The following is a 25,130-nucleotide window of genomic DNA, read 5'->3' on the forward strand; positions in this document are numbered from 1 at the left end:
TATGTGACACGCACCCAATTATAAATGCAATACTATCAACCCGTCTGCTACAGTCTGCTGTCTCACCACTAGATGTCCCTAATTCTTGCACAATAGATTTTCAAAATAAGTCACAAAATTTTGTTTATTAGGGATGCACCGATTGCCATTTTTTTGGGCCAATTCCGATTTCCGGTTATTCATGGAGTTTGACCTGTCCATAACGATTTTAGCCGATTCCGATTTTATTTTTCCAAACCACTTTACAGCACACAGAGAGATTTATTCTCTAATATAAAATTCTAACATACAAATACCACCAACTTTTCAGTCATATAATGTCTGTTAAACGAAATGAAACAGATTAACAGACAAATTCTTCAAGACTAACTTAAGGTGCACACATCTTTTAAGTGCAGTGTTATGGAATAACCATTATTTTCAACTTCAAAAGCATTTTTGGAAAAGTAAACTTCTGTATAAAAACGGATGTAAGAACCAGGGAATGGCAATAAAACAATGAATATATAACAAATAAAAATAAAATATATACAGCCTGGCAGTACAACGATATTTCTCAAAATACAAAGGCAATCACTTGTACATCAATGGCAAGTTTTTCTTTGAAAACTGAAGCATTTCTGCCTTGTCACCAGTAAGTGTGTTTCTTTTCTCATCTGCCGACAGGGGCGGTCCTAGACCATTTGGTGCCCTAGGTGAGCTTGATTGATGGCGCCCCTTCCCCACGAGAAAATAACTCATGTCCAAAGAATTTCACATTAATTTAAACATTATAATACAAACAATATAACAATATGTGCAAAAGAATAAACCTGTTCAATAATAAATATACAAAAAATTAACTTTTAACTTTAACAGTAGTGCAACATCTGAGAACAAAAAGTGCACACTAAAGAATCAAACCAAAAAAATTAAACTAGCAATAAAACATTGTGTGCAAAATTAAATACTGTAAAATAAGATTCATATAACATATTAATCAAAATATAATATACAAAATAAACAAATAAGGTTCAAATTCACCCCAAGTGAATAGGATAATATATTCTACTACACACACAATATCACACTTCATTTACAGTGCCACCTTTCTGGCCTTCCTTGCCACAAAGTCATCTATAACCTCCTCGTAGGAAATCTGACCACCAACCTCATGGTTTACACTTATTGTGGCCAGACCACTGAGGCTTTCTAGAGCCATGGTGGATCTGAGGTTAGAATTGTTATTTATTTTACTTAAGTTTAATTTATTTTTATGTCAAATTATTGTTGTAGATACAGAGGGATGGCAAAAACTGTTGAAAAAATAAATAGACATTATAATTTTGGCGCCCCTCACTAGATGGCGCCCTAGGCAAGCGCCTATGTCGCCTGTAGGAAGGACCACCACTGTCTGCCACGTTTCCAGCCAAGCTAAACAAGCACTTGATCACTATCAACACGTGTACACGGTGCAGAGAGGTAAGCCCAGGCAAGTGAAGCAAGTGCAGGGAAACGATCCTTGTCGATCTGACGACTATCTGAGCTATCCGGAGCCTCTGCTAACTGCTTTTCCACCTGCACCAGCTCACGTTACAACGTTTGCTGCTGTTGCTGTGCACTGTTGATCATGCAGCGCGCAAGTGCATTTGACCGGCAAAAAATTGGCATATTTCTGTCTGGCCTGCCGGTCACCGGTCATGGCTGATCGTGTAAAAATCAGCAAATTCCAGTCACCGGCCCAATCAATCGGTGCATCCTTAGTTTTTATGCTTTATGTGGTCCACAGGCCGTGTCCTAAAGCCTGTCCTCACTCAAACTTGTTGTGTTCAGTAGAGTGTGTTGCGATGATGTAAGATTACGACAGGCTGTAAACAGAATTTGATGATAACAGCACCTGACCTGTGAACATCCAATGAGGGATAATGACAGCACCTCCATTGTTTGGTGTTATATTTAGATGGTTCTGGTCTGTGAAGTCATCATCTTTGTCACAATGGCTTCACAGAGGAGACGCTGAGATGAATTCAAACAACACAGTGTTTGGTCCGACTTTAGCACAGCGGCACAGTAAGGTCATTATCGTGCAGGTGCTGGTGGTGATTTTTCTCTGCATCAACTTGTTGCTGATCGTGACCTTTTTTAAAAATGAGTGTTTCCACACAACTGCTCGCTACATCCTCTTTGCTGTGACGTTACTGTCGGATAGTTTCTTGTTCTTAGTGTCCGACCTTCTTTTCATCTTTGCCGTTTTTCAAATCACCATGTGGGTTTCGTTGTGCAGCATCATCTGCATCAGTGTACTCTTGTACCTCATCGTCACACCAGTGACTCTCACAGCGATGACCCTGGAGCGCTACGTGGCCATTTGTATGCCCCTACATCACGCAGAGCTGTGTTCCACACGCAACACTCTACACGTCATCCTCGTCATTCACGGCCTCAGCTCTGTGCCCTATGCTGTCTTTCTTTTCACCTTCTTTGCTTCAGCATCTTTTGACTTTTACTATCAATACACGTTATGCTCTGTGGAGATTTTAATTGTGTATAAATGGCAGGATCACGTCAGGTCAGCTGTGTTTCAGTTCTACTTCCTCATCATGTGTCTCATTATCATGTTGTGCTACGTTAAAATAATGAAAGTGGCCAGAACTGCGTCAGAAGATGATAAAATATCGAGCAAAGGACTCAAGACAGTGACTCTTCATGCTTTCCAGCTGCTCCTCTGTCTAATCCAGTTTTGGTATCCTTTAATAACGTCCAGTCTAATTCATATTGATTTCACTGACTTACAACATGTCCGGTTCTTCAGCTACATAGTGTTTAATCTTGCACCGCGGTGTCTTAGTCCTCTCATTTATGGCCTCAGGGATGAAATGTTTTTCACTGCAATGAAAAAATGCCTCTCCTGTGGCTTGTGTGACAGACAATAAAAACATTTAAATTTTTTCACATTTCCTATAGTCATTTATTTGCTGTTATATTTTGTTAGATAATGCATGTGAAACTACCATTAATGGACGATTATATCCAGTAGGAGGACGTAAAACTGCCACTAAACACCACAACCATCTACTTAACTATGTAATATACTGTGTACTTTTTGAGATTTTGTCTGCTGCTTTAGGAAATGCCTGACAAACCTGATATAAACAGATTATATAACTTTTATAATGGGCTGAAATTTAACCTTTAACCTAATGCTTTTGTGTACTACTGACTGAAATTCAAGGGCCAATTTATAGTACAAATATTTACATTGAGAAAAGCAAATTTCTTTTCAAGCTTGTTGTCTCTTTTTGTTTGATGTTACGTGTGTGAGGGGGTGGGGTGCTGTGAAAGGTCAGTGGGCTTTGGGGCTAAAAATGAGGAGCCTAACTTATACAAAAAGTACATTTACTTTGCCACATGAAACTTGTTACTTGGAGATGACAAAACAAGTCTGAACTGACATCTTTCAGTTTTTAAAGTTTGAGGAAAACATCTGTATTAAAATTGTGCAACCATTGTGCAAAAAAACTGGTACTTTTCTTAGTTTTATGTGACAGTAATAAAGAATGAGATAATAATCCACAGCAACATTATGCAGCTAATATGACCAGCCCAGTTAGCAAAATTTGCCCCAGAGGATGGTGTCAGTTAACCTAGGAGACTAGCGACAGTTAGCCTCCTTATTTTCTTACATTTAACAGGCTGAAATACAATGAACCTGACATACACAGTGAAAAAGAACTATGTGATTGTTGTTCACTTTGATACCTGGAATCAGAGAACAACAGCCGAGCTAAGACTGTCTCACGTTAAGTCTGAGCTTGCTTCCTGTTGATGCAGAGTACAGTGTCTGACCACAGAGTAACCAGCCTGCTACTGAAACCTACTGGTATAATTAAATACTGTCCTCAAGTTCAGGTCAGGAACCAAGTCTTTTGAGGTTAAGTCTTGAGTCCCCATCTCTGTTAGTTGCTACCCTAAAATTAAAGTTTCTACATACAATCATAAGAAACAAAAGTAAAAACCCTGTTGTTACATAGTTATAATGGACAATAGGCATCATGCCAGAAAGTGTCTTTAATGTTGGGAGTTTGAGTAAACAAGTTATTGGTATGTACAATAGCCTGCAAGTTTTGTCTTGGTTAGCACACGAACATAACATGCGGTAACATTAGTTACTCAGTTTGGTTTTGAGCTACAAGGTCTAGTCTAGTTTTTTTTTTTTAAATCTCGCCCTACAAATAGGACACCATCAAGACCATGATTTATAATAAGGTAAGTGGGCGCAACATCTTTTACGTATTACGGAACGTCCCGTTCCGTAGGGCTAGATTTTATCTACTGTCTTCAGGGCAAGGGGTTCCTTTCCCCTTGGAATTGAGTTACAATGGGAAGTGTGGTTATAATCACAGTTTTTGTCGAAGATGTTGGGGAAACCAACATGACCAACTGCTGTTGTGGGAGTGCCTGTCTCGGGGCAGCTGGTTGACATGGCGGTTATGCTTTCTGTCCCTAGGCTTCTTTTTGTCACCCCCGTTGTTCTGTTGTGAGGAAGAGATTTTGAAGCTTTTCTTTTGGCTGACACTTTTGGAGTTGACCCACCAGGTTTAAAGGTTTTATCCCTCACCTGTGGAGGGACAACCCATTCCAAAGCCACCTGAGATATCTTCTTTATCTCTAGCATGGGAAGTTTACCTTGGCTTGTCTGAAGCACAACGTGAGTGCGTATGCATGGGTGAAGGTTGCATACATTCTGCAGAGAGGAGCACGAAAAGGGGGAGGGATAGTCCTGCTGACCTAACCCTCTCTCCATGGACGTGAGCATGAAGAGCAGTGTCATGCATGTGTGAATGAAAAGGATCCCGAGTAGAAATTCTACTAGAGGCTAAACTACCTGTATCAGAAATGTCAGATTTATTTGACTTTGTTCCCAAAGAGTTCAGCTCATTTGGAAACCTTTGACCGCTCCTATGTGGTGGAGTTAAATGCTCGCTACAGGGAGGCTGTGAGTCAGAATAACCAGAGTCACATTTGCTGGACAACTCTGGTGTAGAGAGATGCTCTGATCTAAGCCTTAACAATTCTTCCTTGTTGCAAAGCTCTGATTCTGCAGAGTGTAGGTCTACTAAATAGCGCAAAGCTTTCTCATTGGCCTTGTTTAGCTCTTGGAGGAGGTAAGCATTCTGAGCTCTCAGGAGCTCAACTTCTTTCTATAGAGCTGCTTTGCTCTGAAGTGAAAGGCTGGCCTGTCTGTGGGAATTCAGCAACAGGCATTCCAACAATGATACTTGGGATGCATTCTTAGAGTTTATTTCATCCTTTCATTCATTCAACTGTAACCTGTTGATGAATTCAACATAACCAGTCTTTAGGCTCTGTACAAAAGAAGAAACAAACAGTTCTACACATGGATTCTCCACTTTTAGGTCTAGAGAAACAAACAACTCAATTAGTTATTGTTTTAACCTGTGGAACACTGTGTAGTGTTGCTACCCTGGGCTAACAACAATATGGATACCACATGGAAAGAAGCTTTCTTTGAAGTAGTTAAAGCACTGACTAGTAGCTACAGTATATTAGGCTTAAGAAAATGTGGCAGCAGAGTTTAAGAAAAAAAAACTACACTAACTGAAATGCAAAGCTGGACACTCCTAAACTTAACTATTAAACGCATGAATGTGACAGAGAGGTACACAGTTTTCACAGGGCTGTGTAGCACACTGTAGCTCTATTTCAATTCTTAGGCTGAAATGCACAGCAGTAACAACACAAAATAAAAGCTCCATGACACAGGGTTGTGGCACGCTGTGTGTTACTTTAAGAAAGAGCATTTAATTTAACAACCCGATTTTCAGTGTCAGGTTTCTACAGATCACTGGACAGTTAGCAACACTAGCAAGCTGAAAGACAAGTTAAAATCCTTGGACTCAATATGGTAACAACTAAAAATGTTTCTTTAGTTAAATGTAGTAAATCTAATCATTTGTACTACAATGTGTTTCCTTTGCAACTGAAGTCTACTTTAGTAGAGGATTAATGATGAAACACCAAAGTCTGGGGAATCTACATGGTATATTGACCAAAATTGTGGTCAATAAATATTACACAATTATGAATACATTGGTAAACAGTACCCTGCCTCACACGGGGCACCATTGTGTTGGGGAAACTAACGTGATTGGTTACAAATTTTGAATTAATTATGGAATAATTAATTTCTTATTAAAAAAATGGAGTCAAAATCACTCAATAAATCACAATACCACATCAAAAGTTAGCTTGAATTAAAGGATTGGAGTTCTATAGGGAAGAACTTAATCAGACCAGACTGCATATTTTAGAAATACTTAAATATCTACTAATATAACTATATATAGTGTGTGTTGTGTGTATGTGTGTGTGTGTGTGTGTGAGAGAGAGAGAGAGAGTCTGTGTGGGTACAGATGAAACGGTAAAGTCAGATAGAGGTAGACTACAAATCAAGATGGCAGTTGACAAAGAAACTAGAACAAGATGGTAGAATCAAAGATGGCTGTGTTTCTTTGTTAATCACTTTTGTAGGATGCAAGGTTAGATGAGAGGTTAGAAGCATGCACATCTAGAACTGAAAGCTAAGAATCATGGATATCACTAACATCATATTAACCTAAATCTAGACATTACAACAACACTGTGTGTGAGCGAGTGAGCTCAATACAACATTTCATAAGGTTAAACAGTCTATGCCTAGCCAAGTATGTGATACTATGCTAGGGATCTTTTTAAGGTGCTGTCTGTTGGTCCAGAGACTGTAGATGGTTGACTGTGCTTCTGGCTGCATAATGCTTCTGTTGCTCAGGTTCCTCCTTAGAAAGTTAGCTAGTTGATCCTTAGGCAGGCTCTGGTGTCACTGCCTCTGATGGGAGGATAACAGGCTGCTACGAGCAGGCCTGCTTGGAGATCAGCAGAGAGGGTTATCTTGCTGCTGGGAGCTTGTTAAGCTCTGTACTGAAGGATCTCCAGTTGAAGAACTGATTACTGTTTCCTCTGGGGATATGGAGAAGAGAAGGGCAAGGTGGAGGGGAAACCTGGATTGTGTATTGTTTGAGGCACATGGGGTCACATGTCACAAAGTGACCACTGAGGTGGGTTTAACCTGGTGGGTTTTTTATGACCCTCTTTGTCTTTGAGCAAAGGGCCATGTGGTCTTCATCCAAGATGCATGTGACTCCATCTTGAATGAGCTGATCCCCAATACAGGTTTAACATTCTGTCATCAAAAACAAACAAACAGGTGCAACATGTTTTTGCCAGACATTCAACATGCTGTCATGTTGTTTTATCACTGAACAAAACATTACAATGACTGTCATTGCAGATACTGTTGTGGTTCTAAATCCAGACAATCCAAAGAGACTAATGTTACTACTACTGTTGGTTAGCATGTGGGTGTGGTTTTATGAAGTCACGTTGAATCTCCAGCACACACTTGTTCCATCAGTTTATCTGATTATGTATCACGGTTTTTAAGGGGTGTCTCATTTTGTAGGGCTAGATTTTAACCATGTGGTTCTAAGCTACAAAGCATATCAAGCTACAGTGTTGTGTAGCTAAGCTAACCACAATAAAATCTGTTTGAAGTCTCTTGAACATACAATAAACTAAAATATTCTCTGGCATCAAAGAGATTTTCTAACGTAACTCAGTTTCGCTGTTTATTGACAAGCGTACAATAATGGCAATATAACAATAGTTGATGATGGCTCTTAGTGTATGTGTGGTTTTTACACCAGTTAAATCTCTGGCACAAACATGCTGTGTCTGTTCAACTGATAACGTATCACAGTCTCATTTTAACCATGTGGTCCTGAGCTACAAGCAACAAGTTTTAGTGTTCAATATCTAGCCCTGCACAGGCTTTGTCTGGAAACCCGTCTTCACTCATACTTGTGTTGTTGTCACGTTCAGTGTAGATTACAAAATAAATAAATATAAACAATAAAACTGTGAAGCAGTAAATGGTTAATTATTGGTGGGATTTTCACCTTCATCCTCACACCTGACCTGTGGACAGCCAATGAGGGATCATGACAACACTGCATTGCTTGGTGTTATATTTACATCATCTGTGTCAGAAAGGCTGCACAGAGCTCAGCAGGGGACTCAGCTGCACAAAACTACAGCATCTCATCACTGGAGAAACCTGCTCCACACTGGATCTGAACTTGACTAAGACGACAAAAAAAAAAAAAAAAAATAATAATAATTATATATCGCACTTATGACTAGCACTTCATAGTTTGGCTTACTTGAAGCTCTTATCTAGAAGATCTTATTTGTACCCAAATGTTTAAATGCACTTATTGTAAGTCGCTTTGGATAAAAGCGTCTGCTAAATGACATGTAATGTAATGTAACTTTGATTATTACACTTTTTGACAGTTCTCTCAAAGAACAACATGAATTCAAACAACTCAGTGTTTGGTCAGAGTTTAGCGCAGGTGCACAGTAAGTTCATTATCGTGCAGGTGCTGGTGGTGATTTTTCTCTGCGTCAACTTGTTGCTGATCGTGACCTTCTTTAAAAATGAATGTTTCTACACAACTACTCGCTACATCCTCTTTGCTGTGACGTTACTGTCGGACAGTTTCCTGTTCTTAGCGTCCGACTTTATTTTCATCTTTAACATTTTCCGAGTCACAATGCAGGTTTCGGTGTGCAGCGTCAGCTGCATCATTGTGGGCTTGTACCTCATCGTCACACCGGTGACTCTCACAGTGATGACACTGGAGCGCTACGTGGCCATTTGTATGCCCCTACGTCACACGGAGCTTTGCTCCACAACCAGCACTGTACACATCATCCTTGTCATTCACGGCCTCAGCTCTGTGCCCTATGCTGTCATTTTTATCACCTTCTTTGCTTCGGCATCTCTTGACTTTTACTATCAATATAGGACATGCATTGTGGAGATTTTCATTTTGTATAAATGGCAGGGTCACGTCAGGTCAGCTGTGTTTCAGTTCTACTTCCTCATCATGTGTCTCATTATCATGTTGTGCTACATTAAAATAATGAACGTGGCCAGAACTGCGTCAGGAGATGATAAAATATCATCCAGGAAAGGACTCAAGACGGTGACTCTTCATGCTTTCCAGCTGCTCCTCTGTCTCATCCAGTTTTGGTATCCTTTAATAACGTCCAGTCTAATTCATATTGATTTCACTGACTTACAACATGTCCGTTTTTTTTGCTACATAATGTTTAATCTTGCACCGCGGTGTCTTAGTCCTCTTATTTATGGCCTGAGGGATGAAATGTTTCTCCATGCACTGAAAAAATGTCTCACCTGTGGCTTGTGTGACAGAAAATAATGGTTGCTTTAATTATTTACTTGTCTTATTCTGTTAGATAATCTGCTTCATTTGAAATTCTGTATATGGACGGTTAAATACACGTAGTAAAACTGCCAATAAACACCACAACTCTCTACCTAATTATGTTATATACTGTGTACTTCTTAAGATTTGCTGCTTTAGGAAATGACAGACCTAATATAAACAGATTATATAACTGTTATAATGGCCTGAAATTGAACCTCTATGCTACTTGAATTAATCTATGTCCTCTGTTTTGTAGTGTTTATAGTATGCTTTTGTCTCCTACCGACTGAAATTCATGATCTTGACAAGATGGGCTAATTTTATGACAAATTGGCCCATCTTGTCAAGGTTGTCGACTGTTTTTGTTTTATGTAATATGTGTAAATGGGATGGGGTGCTGTGAAAGGTCAGTGGGGTTAACGGGCTAAAATTGAGAAGCCTAACTTTACCATTGCCACACGACACTAGTCATTATTTTGAGATGACAAAACAAGTTTTAATAGGCATTATGTCAACATGGTACCATCCTCTTTACTCAACAGAACACTGTGGCGTTTAAATCTTACGTTTAAAGGGTCTGATATCGAGCAAGGAAGCCGTGAGACGCAATGTAATTCCCACCATGTAATAAAATTAAATAGGGCAGCAATGATTAAATGAATAATCGTTTATTTACTAGATATTAAAATAATCTTTAACTATTGTTATTGATATTTGTTCTTAAAATTTTGATATTTCCTGCAACAGTTTGGTTTTAGTGTTTTGCACCACAAGAAACATGTTTGTCTGTGTAACTAACTGGCTGTATAGCCCACGAGGATAGAGGCTGTGAACCCCGGAGACTAGCGATATTTGTCCTGCTCATTTTCTTACATTTAACAGGTTTAAACACAATGAACCTGACATACAACTGTACAGTGATTGTTCACTTTAAAACTGTCCTGGAATAAAACAAAAATCACGGTCACGTTATGCCCAAGCTGACTTCCTCTAGACGCAGAGTACAGCATCAGACCACAGAGTAACAACCTGCTACTGAAACCTACTGGTATAATTAAAAACCGTCCTCAGTCTTTTGAGGTCAAGTCTGAAGTCACTTTTCCACTCTAACGTTACGGCTCACATTGGTTAGGTAGTTGTACAGCTAAGCTAACCACAATAAAAACCTATTTGCACTCTTGAATGCACCAAAATTGGTCCATGCGTATTCCAAGACACTGAAGACATTTTCTGATACGACTCAGTTTTGCTGTGTAGCGATAACTCCATTGACAAGTGAATAATAATGGCAATATAACAATAGCTGAGTCCCATTTGGTAGGGCTAGATTTTAAGTAAGTAGTATTACGTGTTATAATTTGTACTTCTTATTGGTTAAGTATTATAAAACATAATGACACATGTTTGGCGCATACGGTATTACATGTTATACATTATACTGTACGTTGGGTCTATCTGTCCCAGTTCTTCGATATATTCATTGCTGGCATCGACGAAAGCATCATAGTCGTTTTCCAACCCTGCCAACTCTTGCGACAATTTTTCTGTACCTAGACGACCAGCGTTGACATTAAGGTGGTTAATACGCGTTGTTAGGCTCCGCTGCGCATTTGACCGTCTCCGCTGTAGACTTTCCAGATCTGGCTTGTCGTCTGCCATTTTACTTCTTTGAACTACTGACTCTCTCCGGAATCGGAATTGTTCAAAGGATTTGACTCTCTGTTTCGTTGCCAATGACTTGCTCAAAGGATTCAGTTCTTTGCAAACGACACGTCCATGAATGGCACACGAATGTCCACGCCCCCAGCTGTCGACTTCACAATGTCACAGTCTGTGAGGCTCTTCGCCCAGAAGAGCTCTGTATTCCTTGTGCAATCTTCACAGCCTTATTCACAGCCTTATTCACGGCTGCGGCACTTCTTTTAATCCTTCAACGGCCCCGTTAGCTCTTTGCTCCAGCTCTTCCGTTTAGTGATTCACGACTGATTCACTTCACCAGTGTCCCCGGCTCGCCGGTCCTGGTACTTCACGATTGCCGTCCTCCGCTCGGCAGTCCGTACTCCACTGATACGGCGCCGACAACGGTTTTACAACTGTCCAGATTTCTGCTGGCTGATCCTTCCAGCTCAATACTCCCTTCTGGAAAGGGTAACCAGAACAAGTACGGCGGGTACAACTCGACTGTCTTTCCGAAGGTTTATTCCACATACACAATTAAGCAGCAGTCAGTTAGTAGTTAGACAGTTATTAGTTTGAAGTTAGTCAGTTAGTCAGTTTGTTAGCTACTAACTACAGTCAGTTAGACAGTCAGTCAGGTTGTAAAACCGACAAGTCGTACAGGTTCTGATGATAGATAGATTTTACGAAGCCACTTACAAAGGCACATACAAAGGTAATATATAAAAGATGGCTTTGACAATGCACCTTAAAGGCACTTTAAAGGCAACGGTGCTTTGATACCAATTACAACAATGAACAGATAAATAGAATGAAAGATAAATAGCTTTGCCTGCTAGAAAGTTCTACAGGCACAGTCAAGAAAATCAGAAGAGAGCTTCCCCCGTGCGTATAAAGTATAAAGCTAGTTTGAGTGTTTTTAGAAGTGGTGGGGTCAAAATTGTGGATCAAAAATAGTGCTGGGGGCATGTCCTCGCCGTATATGACGCCTATGGTCCCACCTGTGGTGATGTGGGCATTTAATAATTGTAAGTTATTGTCATAACATTTATACCATGGATATTATTTGAAATTGAGGCTTGTAAGTCGTACAGCATTGTAAACGGGCATTTGCATGTTCAGCGCTGTTTTCTGTATGCGTTCCGGGGACCTGTGTCCGTCTCGTCATCCCTTATCATATGGTCATATTGCACCTTATGATTTACAAATTATGCACTGGTTGTAGGCTATACTGGGTCATATTGCTGTTGGTTATGTTGAACGTGATGATTACATGCTGCGCGAATAGAGTATAGGATAGTAAAAAATATACGTACTGTAGGCTAATATTTGTGTCCCCCCCATGCATTTCATCATCAACGGGTCTGTCTGAACACACCATGTTTACTGTGTTCACTCTAGAGACTTGACCACGCTTGTTGTTCATGGGTGACAAGAATATGAGATGAGGAGCAATGATGTTGTGAGTCACTTTAACTTTGAACGTCTTCATGCACAGTCTGAGGATTTAGCTGTAGTCAATCTACGTTCTTATAACTTAGAATAAGATATTAGAAGGTGTTATATTAAATTTTTTTCCTGAAACATTTCATACGCACAGTACATTTATGGCAGATAACAGCTCCGTCACAGGTGGTGGCACTTTACGGCATTTCGGTGAACGTTTTTACGTCGTGCAGTTGCTGGTTTCGATTTTTCTGTGTGTCAACGTGATGCTCATCGTGACCCTTTTCTCAAAAGTCTACTTCTACACAACCATGCGATACATCTTATTCACTGTGACTCTATTGTCTGATACCTTGATTTTATTCATCACTGACGTTCTGTTTATCTTGGCTTATCATGCAATGACGATGCCTATCGCCCTGTGTGTTCCCGTCTATATTGTTGTGGTTGTGTACACTTTTGTCACACCTTTGATGCTCACATCCATGACGCTGGAGTGCTATGTGGCCATTTGCATGCCCCTGCGTCACGGAGAGCTGTGCACGTCACGCAGAGCTCTGCACTGCGTCCTCATCATTTACGGCCTCAGCTTTGTACCGTTGACTCTCATCCTCTCCATCTTCTTTGCATCAGCTCCCACAAGCTTGTACTCCGAGCACAGGATATGCTCCATGGACATATTTGTGTATCTCCGATGGCAGGACAACGCTAAAATGGCTGTGTATCAGTTGTACTTTTTCGTCATGTCTGCCACCATCATCTTCTCCTACATTAAGATCATGAAAGCAGCCAAAAAAGCTGTGTCAGGAGAGAATAACAAGTCGTCAAGGAGAGCGCTCGAGAGAGTGACTCTTCACGGCTTTCACCTCCTTTTCGGTCTCATCCAGCTGTGGTGTCCGTTCATGGAGACTGCTGCACTTCAGACTGATTTCAAGCTTTTTTTAAATGTCAGGTATTTCAATTACATAGTGTTTAATCTCACTCCAAGATGCCTGAGTCCGCTTCTGTACGGCCTCAGGGATGAAAAGGTTTTTCTTGCCCTGAAACGAAATACACCTTTTCAGTTCCACTTTGGACAAAACAGAGTGAGGATCACGAGAATTTGAAAATGTGTTAGTTCTATATTAGAAAACATATATATATATATATATATATATATATATATATATATATATATATACATATACATATATATAAAATAACATAACATATTATAAAATGTCAAACATTTTTGAAAATGTTTCCCCAACTTCTACAAACCTAAATTGCCTAGTTTGAATGATGTTATGGAAATAGTTATAGACAATTATTTTATCCATTAACAGTTTGAACAGGTGAAAAAGTGTCAAATTAATGCTGACAAGATTTCCTTAAAACGATGTGTCTAGTTTCAAATTATTTATTTCTAAACCCTTTGTCAAATTGGACATTTTGTCTTTGTCCAATTTGAATGTATATATGTTATGATTCTCCCTCTCTTTCATCCTGTGTGAACAGGGCCTAAGAGGGACGGGGTGCAGGGAAAGGTCAACCACAACCAAATATTATAATATTTATGTTTTTCATGTATTCAGATTTAGCCTGGACCAAAGGTGGGAAATTATCTCCTCTACGGGGCCACATGAGAAACAGAAAATATTGTTTCTAAGGCTGGACCAATGGGCTGAACTAAATTCTGCTTAATATTAATTTGGTCTCTTTATAAAAAGCAGTCATTTTGGTGTATGTAGGGCAGCATATTAACACACGATATACAAAACTAATGGCAAGGCAGAGTTTACACAATTATTACTAACTAACTCTATAAAAGATACGCAACAACTGCACTTTATAATGAATACTACTATTATACAACTATTGTGTGACAGCCGGGAGAAATGGCTTTGAGGTTTTGCTCTTCTGTGGAGGAAACAGAAGTTGTCCTGCATTAAAACAACAGATGAGCCAGTTTTCTTGTTCATTGTTTGTCTCGTCTTCTCCTTCAGTAATTCTTGATGTAGCGCCGCCTCAGGCGAGGAGGGGGAATGAGTTATTCAAAAGGTGTCAGTTTGTTTCATTAAAGTTCAATGTGAAAGCAAACTCAGACCGGCTGAACGTTGCAACCCTCAATCCTACTGAGTCTGGTGGAGACTATGAGGTGTGAAAACGACCTAAAACTACTGTGACAGTTGCCAGTTATGTGTAATATCGCTGGTAGAATGTCATGTCCAATGTCATGTCCAATTTTTCAGTATGAAATTCTGTATATGGACGGTTAAATACACGTAGTAAAACTGCCAATAAACACCACAACTCTCTACCTAATTATGTAATATACTGTGTACTTCTTAAGATTTGATGCTTTAGGAAATGACTGACAGACCTAATATAAACAGATTATATAACTGTTATAATGGCCTGAAATTGAACCTCTATGCCACTTGAATTAATCTATGTACTCTGTTTTGTAGTGTTTATAGTATGCTTTTGTCTCCTACCGACTGAAATTCATGATCTTGACAAGATGGGCTAATTTTATGACAAATTGGCCCATCTTGTCAAGGTTGTCGACTGTTTTTGTTTTATGTAATATGTGTAAATGGGATGGGGTGCTGTGAAAGGTCAGTGGGGTTAACAGGCTAAAATTGAGAAGCCTAACTTTACCGTTGCCACACGACACTAGTCATTATTTGGAGATGACAAAACAAGTTTTAATAGGCATTATGTCAACATGGTACCATCCTCTTTACTCAACAGAACACTGTGGCGTTTAAATCTTACGTTTAAAGGGTCTGGTATCGAGCAAGGAAGCCGTGAGACGCAATGTAATTCCCACCATGTAATAAAATTAAATAGGGCAGCAATGATTAAATGAATAATCGTTTATTTACTAGGTATTAAAATAATCTTTAACTATTGTTATTGATATTTGTTTCTTAAAATGTGGATATTTCCTGCAACAGTTTGGTTTTAGTGTTTTGCACCACAAGAAACATGATGTTTGTCTGTGTAACTAACTGGCTGTATAGCCCACGAGGATAGAGGCTGTTAACCCCGGAGACTAGCGATATTTGTCCTGCTCATTTTCTTACATTTAACAGGTTTAAACACAATGAACCTGACATACAACTGTACAGTGATTGTTCACTTTAAAACTGTCCTGGAATAAAACAAAAATCACGGTCACGTTATGCCCAAGCTGACTTCCTCTAGACGCAGAGTACAGCATCAGACCACAGAGTAACAACCTGCTACTGAAACCTACTGGTATAATTAAATACCGTCCTCAGTCTTTTGAGGTCAAGTCTGAAGTCACTTTTCCACACTAACGTTACAGCTCACATTGGTTAGGTAGTTATACAGCTAAGCTAACCACAATAAAAACCTATTTGCACTCTTGAATGCACCAAAATTGGTCCATGAGTATTCCAAGACACTGAAGACATTTTCTGATACGACTCAGTTTTGCTGTGTAGCGATAACTCCATTGACAAGTGAACAATAATGGCAATATAACAACAGCTGAGTCCCATTTGGTAGGGCTAGATTTTAAGTAGTACTTAGTAGTAAGTAGTATTACGTGTTATAATTTGTACTTCTTATTGGTTAAGTATTATAAAACATAATGACACATGTTTGGCGCATACGGTATTACATGTTATACATTATACTGTACGTTGGGTCTATCTGTCCCAGTTCTTCGATATATTCATTGCTGGCATCGACGAAAGCATCATAGTCGTTTTCCAACCCTGCCAACTCTTGCGACAATTTTTCTGTACCTAGACGACCAGCGTTGACATTAAGGTGGTTAATACGCGTTGTTAGGCTCCGCTGCGCATTTGACCGTCTCCGCTGTAGACTTTCCAGAGCTGGCTTGTCGTCTGCCATTTTACATCTTTGAACTACTGACTCTCTGGAATCGGAATTGTTCAAAGGATTTGACACTCTGGTTCGTTGCCAATGACTTGTCCAAAGGATTCAGTTCTTTGCAAACGACACGTCCATGAATGGCACACGAATGTCCACGCCCCCAGCTGTCGACATCACAATGTCACAGTCTGTGAGGCTCTTCGCCCAGAAGAGCTCTGTATTCCTTGTGCAATCTTCACAGCCTTATTCACAGCCTTATTCACGGCTGCGGCACTTCTTTTAATCCTTCAACGGCCCCGTTAGCTCTTTGCTCCGGCTCTTCCGTTTAGTGATTCACGACTGATTCACTTCACCAGTGTCCCCGGCTCGCCGGTCCTGGTACTTCACGATTGCCGTCCTCCGCTCGGCAGTCCGTACTCCACTGATACGGCGCCGACAACGGTTTTACAACTGTCCAGATTTCTGCTGGCTGATCCTTCCAGCTCAATACTCCCTTCTGGAAAGGGTAACCAGAACAAGTACGGCGGGTACAACTCGACTGTCTTTCCGAAGGTTTATTCCACATACACAATTAAGCAGCAGTCAGTTAGTAGTTAGACAGTTATTAGTTTGAAGTTAGTCAGTTAGTCAGTTTGTTAGCTACTAACTACAGTCAGTTAGACAGTCAGTCAGGTTGTAAAACCGACAAGTCGTACAGGTTCTGATGATAGATAGATTTTACGAAGCCACTTACAAAGGCACATACAAAGGTAATATATAAAAGATGGCTTTGACAATGCACCTTAAAGGCACTTTAAAGGCAACGGTGCTTTGATACCAATTACAACAATGAACAGATAAATAGAGCGAAAGATAAATAGCTTTGCCTGCTAGAAAGTTCTACAGGCACAGTCAAGAAAATCAGAAGAGAGCTTCCCCCGTGCGTATAAAGTATAAAGCTAGTTTGAGTGTTTTTAGAAGTGGTGGGGTCAAAATTGTTGATCAAAAATAGTGCTGGGGGCATGTCCTCGCCGTATATGACGCCTATGGTCCCACCTGTGGTGATGTGGGCATTTAATAATTGTAAGTTATTGTCATAACATTTATACCATGGATATTATTTGAAATTGAGGCTTGTAAGTCGTACAGCATTGTAAACGGGCATTTGCATGTTCAGCACTGTTTTCTGTATGCGTTCCGGGGACCTGTGTCTGTCTCGTCATCCCTGCGCTGTCATATTGCACCTTATGATTTACAAATTATGCACTGGTTGTAGGCTATACTGGGTCATATTGCTGTTGGTTATGTTGAACGTGATGATTACATGCTGTGTGAATAGAGTATAGGATAGTAAAAAATATACGTACTGTAGGCTAATATTTGTGTCCCCCCCCCATGCATTTCATCATCAACGGGTCTGTCTGAACACACCATGTTTACTGTGTTCACTCTAGAGACTTGACCACGCTTGTTGTTCATGGGTGACAAGAATATGAGATGAGGAGCAATGATGTTGTGAGTCACTTTAACTTTGAACGTCTTCATGCACAGTCTGAGGATTTAGCTGTAGTCAATCTACGTTCTTATAACTTAGAATAAGATATTAGAAGGTGTTATATTAAATTTTTTCCCTGAAACATTTCATACGCACAGTACATTTATGGCAGATAACAGCTCCGTCACAGGTGGTGGCACTTTGCGGCATTTCGGTGAACGTTTTTACGTCGTGCAGTTGCTGGTTTCGATTTTTCTGTGTGTCAACGTGATGCTCATCGTGACCCTTTTCTCAAAAGTCTACTTCTACACAACCATGCGATACATCTTATTCACTGTGACTCTATTGTCTGATACCTTGATTTTATTCATCACTGACGTTCTGTTTATCTTGGCTTATCATGCAATGACGATGCCTATCGCCCTGTGTGTTCCCGTCTATATTGTTGTGGTTGTGTACACTTTTGTCACACCTTTGACGCTTACATCCATGACGCTGGAGTGCTATGTGGCCATTTGCATGCCCCTGCGTCACGGAGAGCTGTGCACGTCACGCAGAGCTCTGCACTGCGTCCTCATCATTCACGGCCTCAGCTTTGTACCGTTGACTCTCATCCTCTCCATCTTCTTTGCATCAGCTCCCACAAGCTTGTACTCCGAGCACAGGATATGCTCCATGGACATATTTGTGTATCTCCGATGGCAGGACAACGCTAAAATGGCTGTGTATCAGTTGTACTTTTTCGTCATGTCTGCCACCATCATCTTCTCCTACATTAAGATCATGAAAGCAGCCAAAAAAGCTGTGTCAGGAGAGAATAACAAGTCGTCAAGGAGAGCGCTCGAGAGAGTGACTCTTCACGGCTTTCACCTCCTTTTCGGTCTCATCCAGCTGTGGTGTCCGTTCATGGAGACTGCTGCACTTCAGACTGATTTCAAGCTTTTTTTAAATGTCAGGTATTTCAATTACATAGTGTTTAATCTCACTCCAAGATGCCTGAGTCCGCTTCTGTACGGCCTTAGGGATGAAAAGGTTTTTCTTGCCCTGAAACGAAATACACCTTTTCAGTTCCACTTTGGACAAAACAGAGTGAGGATCACGAGAATTTGAAAATGTGTTAGTTCCATATTAGAAACATATATATATATATATATATATATATATACACATATACATATATATAAAATAACATAACATATTATAAAATGTCAAACATTTTTGAAAAATGTTTCCCCAACTTCTACAAACCTAAATTGCCTAGTTTGAATGATGTTATGGAAATAGTTATAGACAATTATTTTATCCATTAACAGTTTGAACAGGTGAAAAAGTGTCAAATTAATGCTGACAAGATTTCCTTAAAACGATGTGTCTAGTTTCAAATTATTTATTTCTAAACCCTTTGTCAAATTGGACATTTTGTCTTTGTCCAATTTGAATGTATATATATTATGATTCTCTCTCTCTTTCATCCTGTGTGAACAGGGCCTAAGAGGGACGGGGTGCAGGGAAAGGTCAACCACAACCAAATATTATAATATTTATGTTTTTCATGTATTCAGATTTAGCCTGGACCAAAGGTGGGAAATTATCTCCTCTACGGGGCCACATGAGAAACAGAAAATATTGTTTCTAAGCCTGGACCAATGGGCTGAACTAAATTCTGCTTAATATTAATTTGGACTCTTTATAAAAAGCAGTCATTTTGGTGTATGTAGGGCAGCATATAAACACACAATATACAAAACTAATGGCAAGGCAGCGTTTACACAATTATTACTAACTAACTCTATAAAAGATACGCAACAACTGCACTTTATAATGAATACTACTATAATACAACTATTGTGTGACAGCCGGGAGAAATGGCTTTGAGGTTTTGCTCTTCTGTGGCGGAAACAGAAGTTGTCCTGCATTAAAACAACAGATGAGCCAGTTTTCTTGTTCATTGTTTGTCTCGTCTTCTCCTTCAGTAATTCTTGATGTAGCGCCGCCTCAGGCGAGGAGGGGGAATGAGTTATTCAAAAGGTGTCAGTTTGTTTCATTAAAGTTCAATGTGAAAGCAAACTCAGACTGGCTGAATGTTGCAACCCTCAATCCTACTGAGTCTGGTGGAGACTATGAGGTGTGAAAACGACCTAAAACTACTGTGACAGGTGTCAGTTATGTGTAATATCGCTGGTAGAATGTCATGTCCAATGTCATGTCCAATTTTTCAGTATGAAATTCTGTATATGGACGGTTAAATACACGTAGTAAAACTGCCAATAAACACCACAACTCTCTACCTAATTATGTAATATACTGTGTACTTCTTAAGATTTGCTGCTTTAGGAAATGACTGACAGACCTAATATAAACAGATTATATAACTGTTATAATGGCCTGAAATTGAACCTCTATGCCACTTGAATTAATCTATGGCCTCTGTTTTGTAGTGTTTATAGTATGCTTTTGTCTCCTACCGACTGAAATTCATGATCTTGGTCAAGATGGGCTAATTTTATGACAAATTGGCCCATCTTGTCAAGGTTGTCGACTGTTTTTGTTTTATGTAATATGTGTAAATGGGATGGGGTGCTGTGAAAGGTCAGTGGGGTTAACGGGCTAAAATTGAGAAGCCTAACTTTACCGTTGCCACATGACACTAGTCATTATTTGGAGATGACAAAACAAGTTTTAATAGGCATTATGTCAACATGGTACCGTCCTCTTTACTCAACAGAACACTGTGGCGTTTAAATCTTACGTTTAAAGGGTCTGGTATCGAGCAAGGAAGCCGTGAGATGCAATGTAATTCCCACCATGTAATAAAATTAAATAGGGCAGCAATGATTAAATGAATAATCGTTTATTTACTAGGTATTAAAATAATCTTTAACTATTGTTATTGATATTTGTTCTTAAAATGTGGATATTTCCTGCAACAGTTTGGTTTTAGTGTTCTGCACCACAAGAAACATGTTTGTCTGTTTAACTAACTGGCTGTATAGCCCACAAGGATAGAGGCCGTTAGCGATATTTGTCCTGCTCATTTTCTTACATTTAACAGGTTTAAACACAATGAACCTGACATACAACTGTACAGTGATTGTTCACTTTAAAACTGTCCTGGAATAAAACAAAAATCACGGTCACGTTATGCCCAAGCTGACTTCCTCTAGACGCAGAGTACAGCATCAGACCACAGAGTAACAACCTGCTACTGAAACCTACTGGTATAATTAAATACCGTCCTCAGTCTTTTGAGGTCAAGTCTGAAGTCACTTTTCCACACTAACGTTACAGCTCACATTGGTTAGGTAGTTATACAGCTAAGCTAACCACAATAAAAACCTATTTGCACTCTTGAATGCACCAAAATTGGTCCATGAGTATTCCAAGACACTGAAGACATTTTCTGATACGACTCAGTTTTGCTGTGTAGCGATAACTCCATTGACAAGTGAACAATAATGGCAATATAACAACAGCTGAGTCCCATTTCGTAGGGCTAGATTTTAAGTAGTACTTAGTAGTAAGTAGTATTACATATTATAATTTGTACTTCTTATTGGTTAAGTATTATAAAACATAATGACACATGTTTGGTGCATACGGTATTACATGTTATACATTATACTGTACGTTGGGTCTATCTGTCCCAGTTCTTCGATATATTCATTGCTGGCATCGACGAAAGCATCATAGTCATTTTTTCTGTACCTAGACGACCAGCGTTGACATTAAGGTGGTTAATACGCGTTGTTAGGCTCCGCTGCGCATTTGACCGTCTCCGCTGTAGACTTTCCAGATCTGGCTTGTCGTCTGCCATTTTACGTCTTTGAACTACTGACTCTCTGGAATCGGAATTATTCAAAGGATTTGACACTCTGGTTCGTTGCCAATGACTTGTCCAAAGGATTCAGTTCTTTGCAAACGACACGTCCATGAATGGCACACGAATGTCCACGCCCCCAGCTGTCGACATCACAATGTCACAGTCTGTGAGGCTCTTCGCCCAGAAGAGCTCTGTATTCCTTGTGCAATCTTCACAGCCTTATTCACAGCTGCGGCACTTCTTTTAATCCTCTAACGGCTCTGTTAGCTCTTTGCTCCGGCTCCTCAGTTTTAGTGATTCCTTTAATCCTTCAACGGCCCCGTTAGCTCTTTGCTCCGGCTCTTCCGTTAAGTGATTCACGACTGATTCACTTCACCAGTGTCCCCGGCTCGCCGGTCCTGGTACTTCACGATTGCCGTCCTCCGCTCGGCAGTCCGTACTCCACTGATACGGCGCCGACAACGGTTTTACAACTGTCCAGATTTCTGCTGGCTGATCCTTCCAGCTCAATACTCCCTTCTGGAAAGGGTAACCAGAACAAGTACGGCGGGTACAACTCGACTGTCTTTCCGAAGGTTTATTCCACATACACAATTAAGCAGCAGTTAGTTAGTAGTTAGACAGTTATTAGTTTGAAGTTAGTCAGTTAGTCAGTTTGTTAGCTACTAACTACAGTCAGTTAGACAGTCAGTCAGGTTGTAAAACCGACAAGTCGTACAGGTTCTGATGATAGATAGATTTTACGAAGCCACTTACAAAGGCACATACGAAGGTAATATATAACAAAAGATGGCTTTGACAATGCACCTTAAAGGCACTTTAAAGGCAACGGTGCTTTGATACCAATTACAACAATGAACAGATAAATAGAATGAAAGATAAATAGCTTTGCCTGCTAGAAAGTTCTACAGGCACAAAATCAGAAGAGAGCTTCCCCCGTGCGTATAAAGTATAAAGCTAGTTTGAGTGTTTTTAGAAGTGGCGGGGTCAAAATTGTTGATCAAAAATAGTGCTGGGGGCATGTCCTCGGCGTATATGACGCCTATGGTCCCACCTGTGGTGATGTGGGCATTTAATAATTGTAAGTTATTGTCATAACATTTATACCATGGATATTATTTGAAATTGAGGCTTGTAAGTCGTACAGCATTGTAAACGGGCATTTGCATGTTCAGCACTGTTTTCTGTATGCGTTCCGGGGACCTGTGTCTGTCTCGTCATCCCTGCGCTGTCATATTGCACCTTATGATTTACAAATTATGCACTGGTTGTAGGCTATACTGGGTCATATTGCTGTTGGTTATGTTGAACGTGATGATTACATGCTGTGTGAATAGAGTATAGGATAGTAAAAAATATACGTACTGTAGGCTAATATTTGTGTCCCCCCCCCATGCATTTCATCATCAACGGGTCTGTCTGAACACACCATGTTTACTGTGTTCACTCTAGAGACTTGACCACGCTTGTTGTTCATGGGTGACAAGAATATGAGATGAGGAGCAATGATGTTGTGAGTCACTTTAACTTTGAACGTCTTCATGCACAGTCTGAGGATTTAGCTGTAGTCAATCTACGTTCTTATAACTTAGAATAAGATATTAGAAGGTGTTATATTAAATTTTTTCCCTGAAACATTTCATACGCACAGTACATTTATGGCAGATAACAGCTCCGTCACAGGTGGTGGCACTTTGCGGCATTTCGGTGAACGTTTTTACGTCGTGCAGTTGCTGGTTTCGATTTTTCTGTGTGTCAACGTGATGCTCATCGTGACCCTTTTCTCAAAAGTCTACTTCTACACAACCATGCGATACATCTTATTCACTGTGACTCTATTGTCTGATACCTTGATTTTATTCATCACTGACGTTCTGTTTATCTTGGCTTATCATGCAATGACGATGCCTATCGCCCTGTGTGTTCCCGTCTATATTGTTGTGGTTGTGTACACTTTTGTCACACCTTTGACGCTTACATCCATGACGCTGGAGTGCTATGTGGCCATTTGCATGCCCCTGCGTCACGGAGAGCTGTGCACGTCACGCAGAGCTCTGCACTGCGTCCTCATCATTCACGGCCTCAGCTTTGTACCGTTGACTCTCATCCTCTCCATCTTCTTTGCATCAGCTCCCACAAGCTTGTACTCCGAGCACAGGATATGCTCCATGGACATATTTGTGTATCTCCGATGGCAGGACAACGCTAAAATGGCTGTGTATCAGTTGTACTTTTTCGTCATGTCTGCCACCATCATCTTCTCCTACATTAAGATCATGAAAGCAGCCAAAAAAGCTGTGTCAGGAGAGAATAACAAGTCGTCAAGGAGAGCGCTCGAGAGAGTGACTCTTCACGGCTTTCACCTCCTTTTCGGTCTCATCCAGCTGTGGTGTCCGTTCATGGAGACTGCTGCACTTCAGACTGATTTCAAGCTTTTTTTAAATGTCAGGTATTTCAATTACATAGTGTTTAATCTCACTCCAAGATGCCTGAGTCCGCTTCTGTACGGCCTCAGGGATGAAAAGGTTTTTCTTGCCCTGAAACGAAATACACCTTTTCAGTTCCACTTTGGACAAAACAGAGTGAGGATCACGAGAATTTGAAAATGTGTTAGTTCTATATTAGAAAACATATATATATATATATATATATATATATATATATATATATATATATACATATACATATATATAAAATAACATAACATATTATAAAATGTCAAACATTTTTGAAAAATGTTTCCCCAACTTCTACAAACCTAAATTGCCTAGTTTGAATGATGTTATGGAAATAGTTATAGACAATTATTTTATCCATTAACAGTTTGAACAGGTGAAAAAGTGTCAAATTAATGCTGACAAGATTTCCTTAAAACGATGTGTCTAGTTTCAAATTATTTATTTCTAAACCCTTTGTCAAATTGGACATTTTGTCTTTGTCCAATTTGAATGTATATATATTATGATTCTCTTTCTCTTTCATCCTGTGTGAACAGGGCCTAAGAGGGACGGGGTGCAGGGAAAGGTCAACCACAACCAAATATTATAATATTTATGTTTTTCATGTATTCAGATTTAGCCTGGACTAAAGGTGGGAAATTATCTCCTCTACGGGGCCACATGAGAAACAGAAAATATTGTTTCTAAGCCTGGACCAATGGGCTGAACTAAATTCTGCTTAATATTAATTTGGTCTCTTTATAAAAAGCAGTCATTTTGGTGTACGTAGGGCAGCATATTAACACACGATATACAAAACTAATGGCAAGGCAGAGTTTACACAATTATTACTAACTAACTCTATAAAAGATACGCAACAACTGCACTTTATAATGAATACTACTATTATACAACTATTGTGTGACAGCCGGGAGAAATGGCTTTGAGGTTTTGCTCTTCTGTGGAGGAAACAGAAGTTGTCCTGCATTAAAACAACAGATGAGCCAGTTTTCTTGTTCATTGTTTGTCTCGTCTTCTCCTTCAGTAATTCTTGATGTAGCGCCGCCTCAGGCGAGGAGGGGGAATGAGTT

At 39.9% G+C, this 25,130-nt stretch overlaps 5 protein-coding genes across 5 annotated transcripts; all 5 read left to right on the top strand.

Moving 5' to 3' along the window:
- The first annotated feature begins 2,000 nt into the window (after window positions 1–2,000).
- LOC131462300 (odorant receptor 131-2-like) lies at window positions 2,001–2,912 on the top strand. Its single transcript, XM_058633362.1, has one exon. It carries the CDS (start codon window positions 2,001–2,003, stop codon window positions 2,910–2,912), a length of 912 nt encoding a protein of 303 aa, XP_058489345.1.
- A 5,496-nt stretch (window positions 2,913–8,408) lies between these two features.
- On the top strand, window positions 8,409–9,323 carry LOC131462301 (odorant receptor 131-2-like). Its single transcript, XM_058633363.1, has one exon. It carries the CDS (start codon window positions 8,409–8,411, stop codon window positions 9,321–9,323), a length of 915 nt encoding a protein of 304 aa, XP_058489346.1.
- A 3,293-nt stretch (window positions 9,324–12,616) lies between these two features.
- Window positions 12,617–13,561, top strand: LOC131462302 (odorant receptor 131-2-like). Its single transcript, XM_058633364.1, has one exon. It carries the CDS (start codon window positions 12,617–12,619, stop codon window positions 13,559–13,561), a length of 945 nt encoding a protein of 314 aa, XP_058489347.1.
- Window positions 13,562–17,160: 3,599 nt separating this feature from the next.
- LOC131462303 (odorant receptor 131-2-like) lies at window positions 17,161–18,891 on the top strand. Its single transcript, XM_058633365.1, has one exon. It carries the CDS (start codon window positions 17,947–17,949, stop codon window positions 18,889–18,891), a length of 945 nt encoding a protein of 314 aa, XP_058489348.1. The 5' UTR covers window positions 17,161–17,946.
- A 3,631-nt stretch (window positions 18,892–22,522) lies between these two features.
- Window positions 22,523–24,204, top strand: LOC131462304 (odorant receptor 131-2-like). The gene has a single exon (XM_058633366.1). The coding sequence runs from the start codon at window positions 23,260–23,262 to the stop codon at window positions 24,202–24,204; it is 945 nt and encodes a 314-aa protein (XP_058489349.1). The 5' UTR covers window positions 22,523–23,259.
- Window positions 24,205–25,130: the final 926 nt, after the last annotated feature.

The sequence above is a fragment of the Solea solea genome, chromosome 7 (genome assembly GCF_958295425.1).
Source record: "Solea solea chromosome 7, fSolSol10.1, whole genome shotgun sequence".
Lineage (NCBI taxonomy): Eukaryota > Metazoa > Chordata > Actinopteri > Pleuronectiformes > Soleidae > Solea > Solea solea.

Coding starts and splice junctions, on each gene's coding strand:
- LOC131462304 (XM_058633366.1), top strand. CDS start 23,260: ATGGCAGATAACAGCTCCGTCACAGGTGGTGGCACTTTGCGGCATTTC.
- LOC131462302 (XM_058633364.1), top strand. CDS start 12,617: ATGGCAGATAACAGCTCCGTCACAGGTGGTGGCACTTTACGGCATTTC.
- LOC131462301 (XM_058633363.1), top strand. CDS start 8,409: ATGAATTCAAACAACTCAGTGTTTGGTCAGAGTTTAGCGCAGGTGCAC.
- LOC131462303 (XM_058633365.1), top strand. CDS start 17,947: ATGGCAGATAACAGCTCCGTCACAGGTGGTGGCACTTTGCGGCATTTC.
- LOC131462300 (XM_058633362.1), top strand. CDS start 2,001: ATGAATTCAAACAACACAGTGTTTGGTCCGACTTTAGCACAGCGGCAC.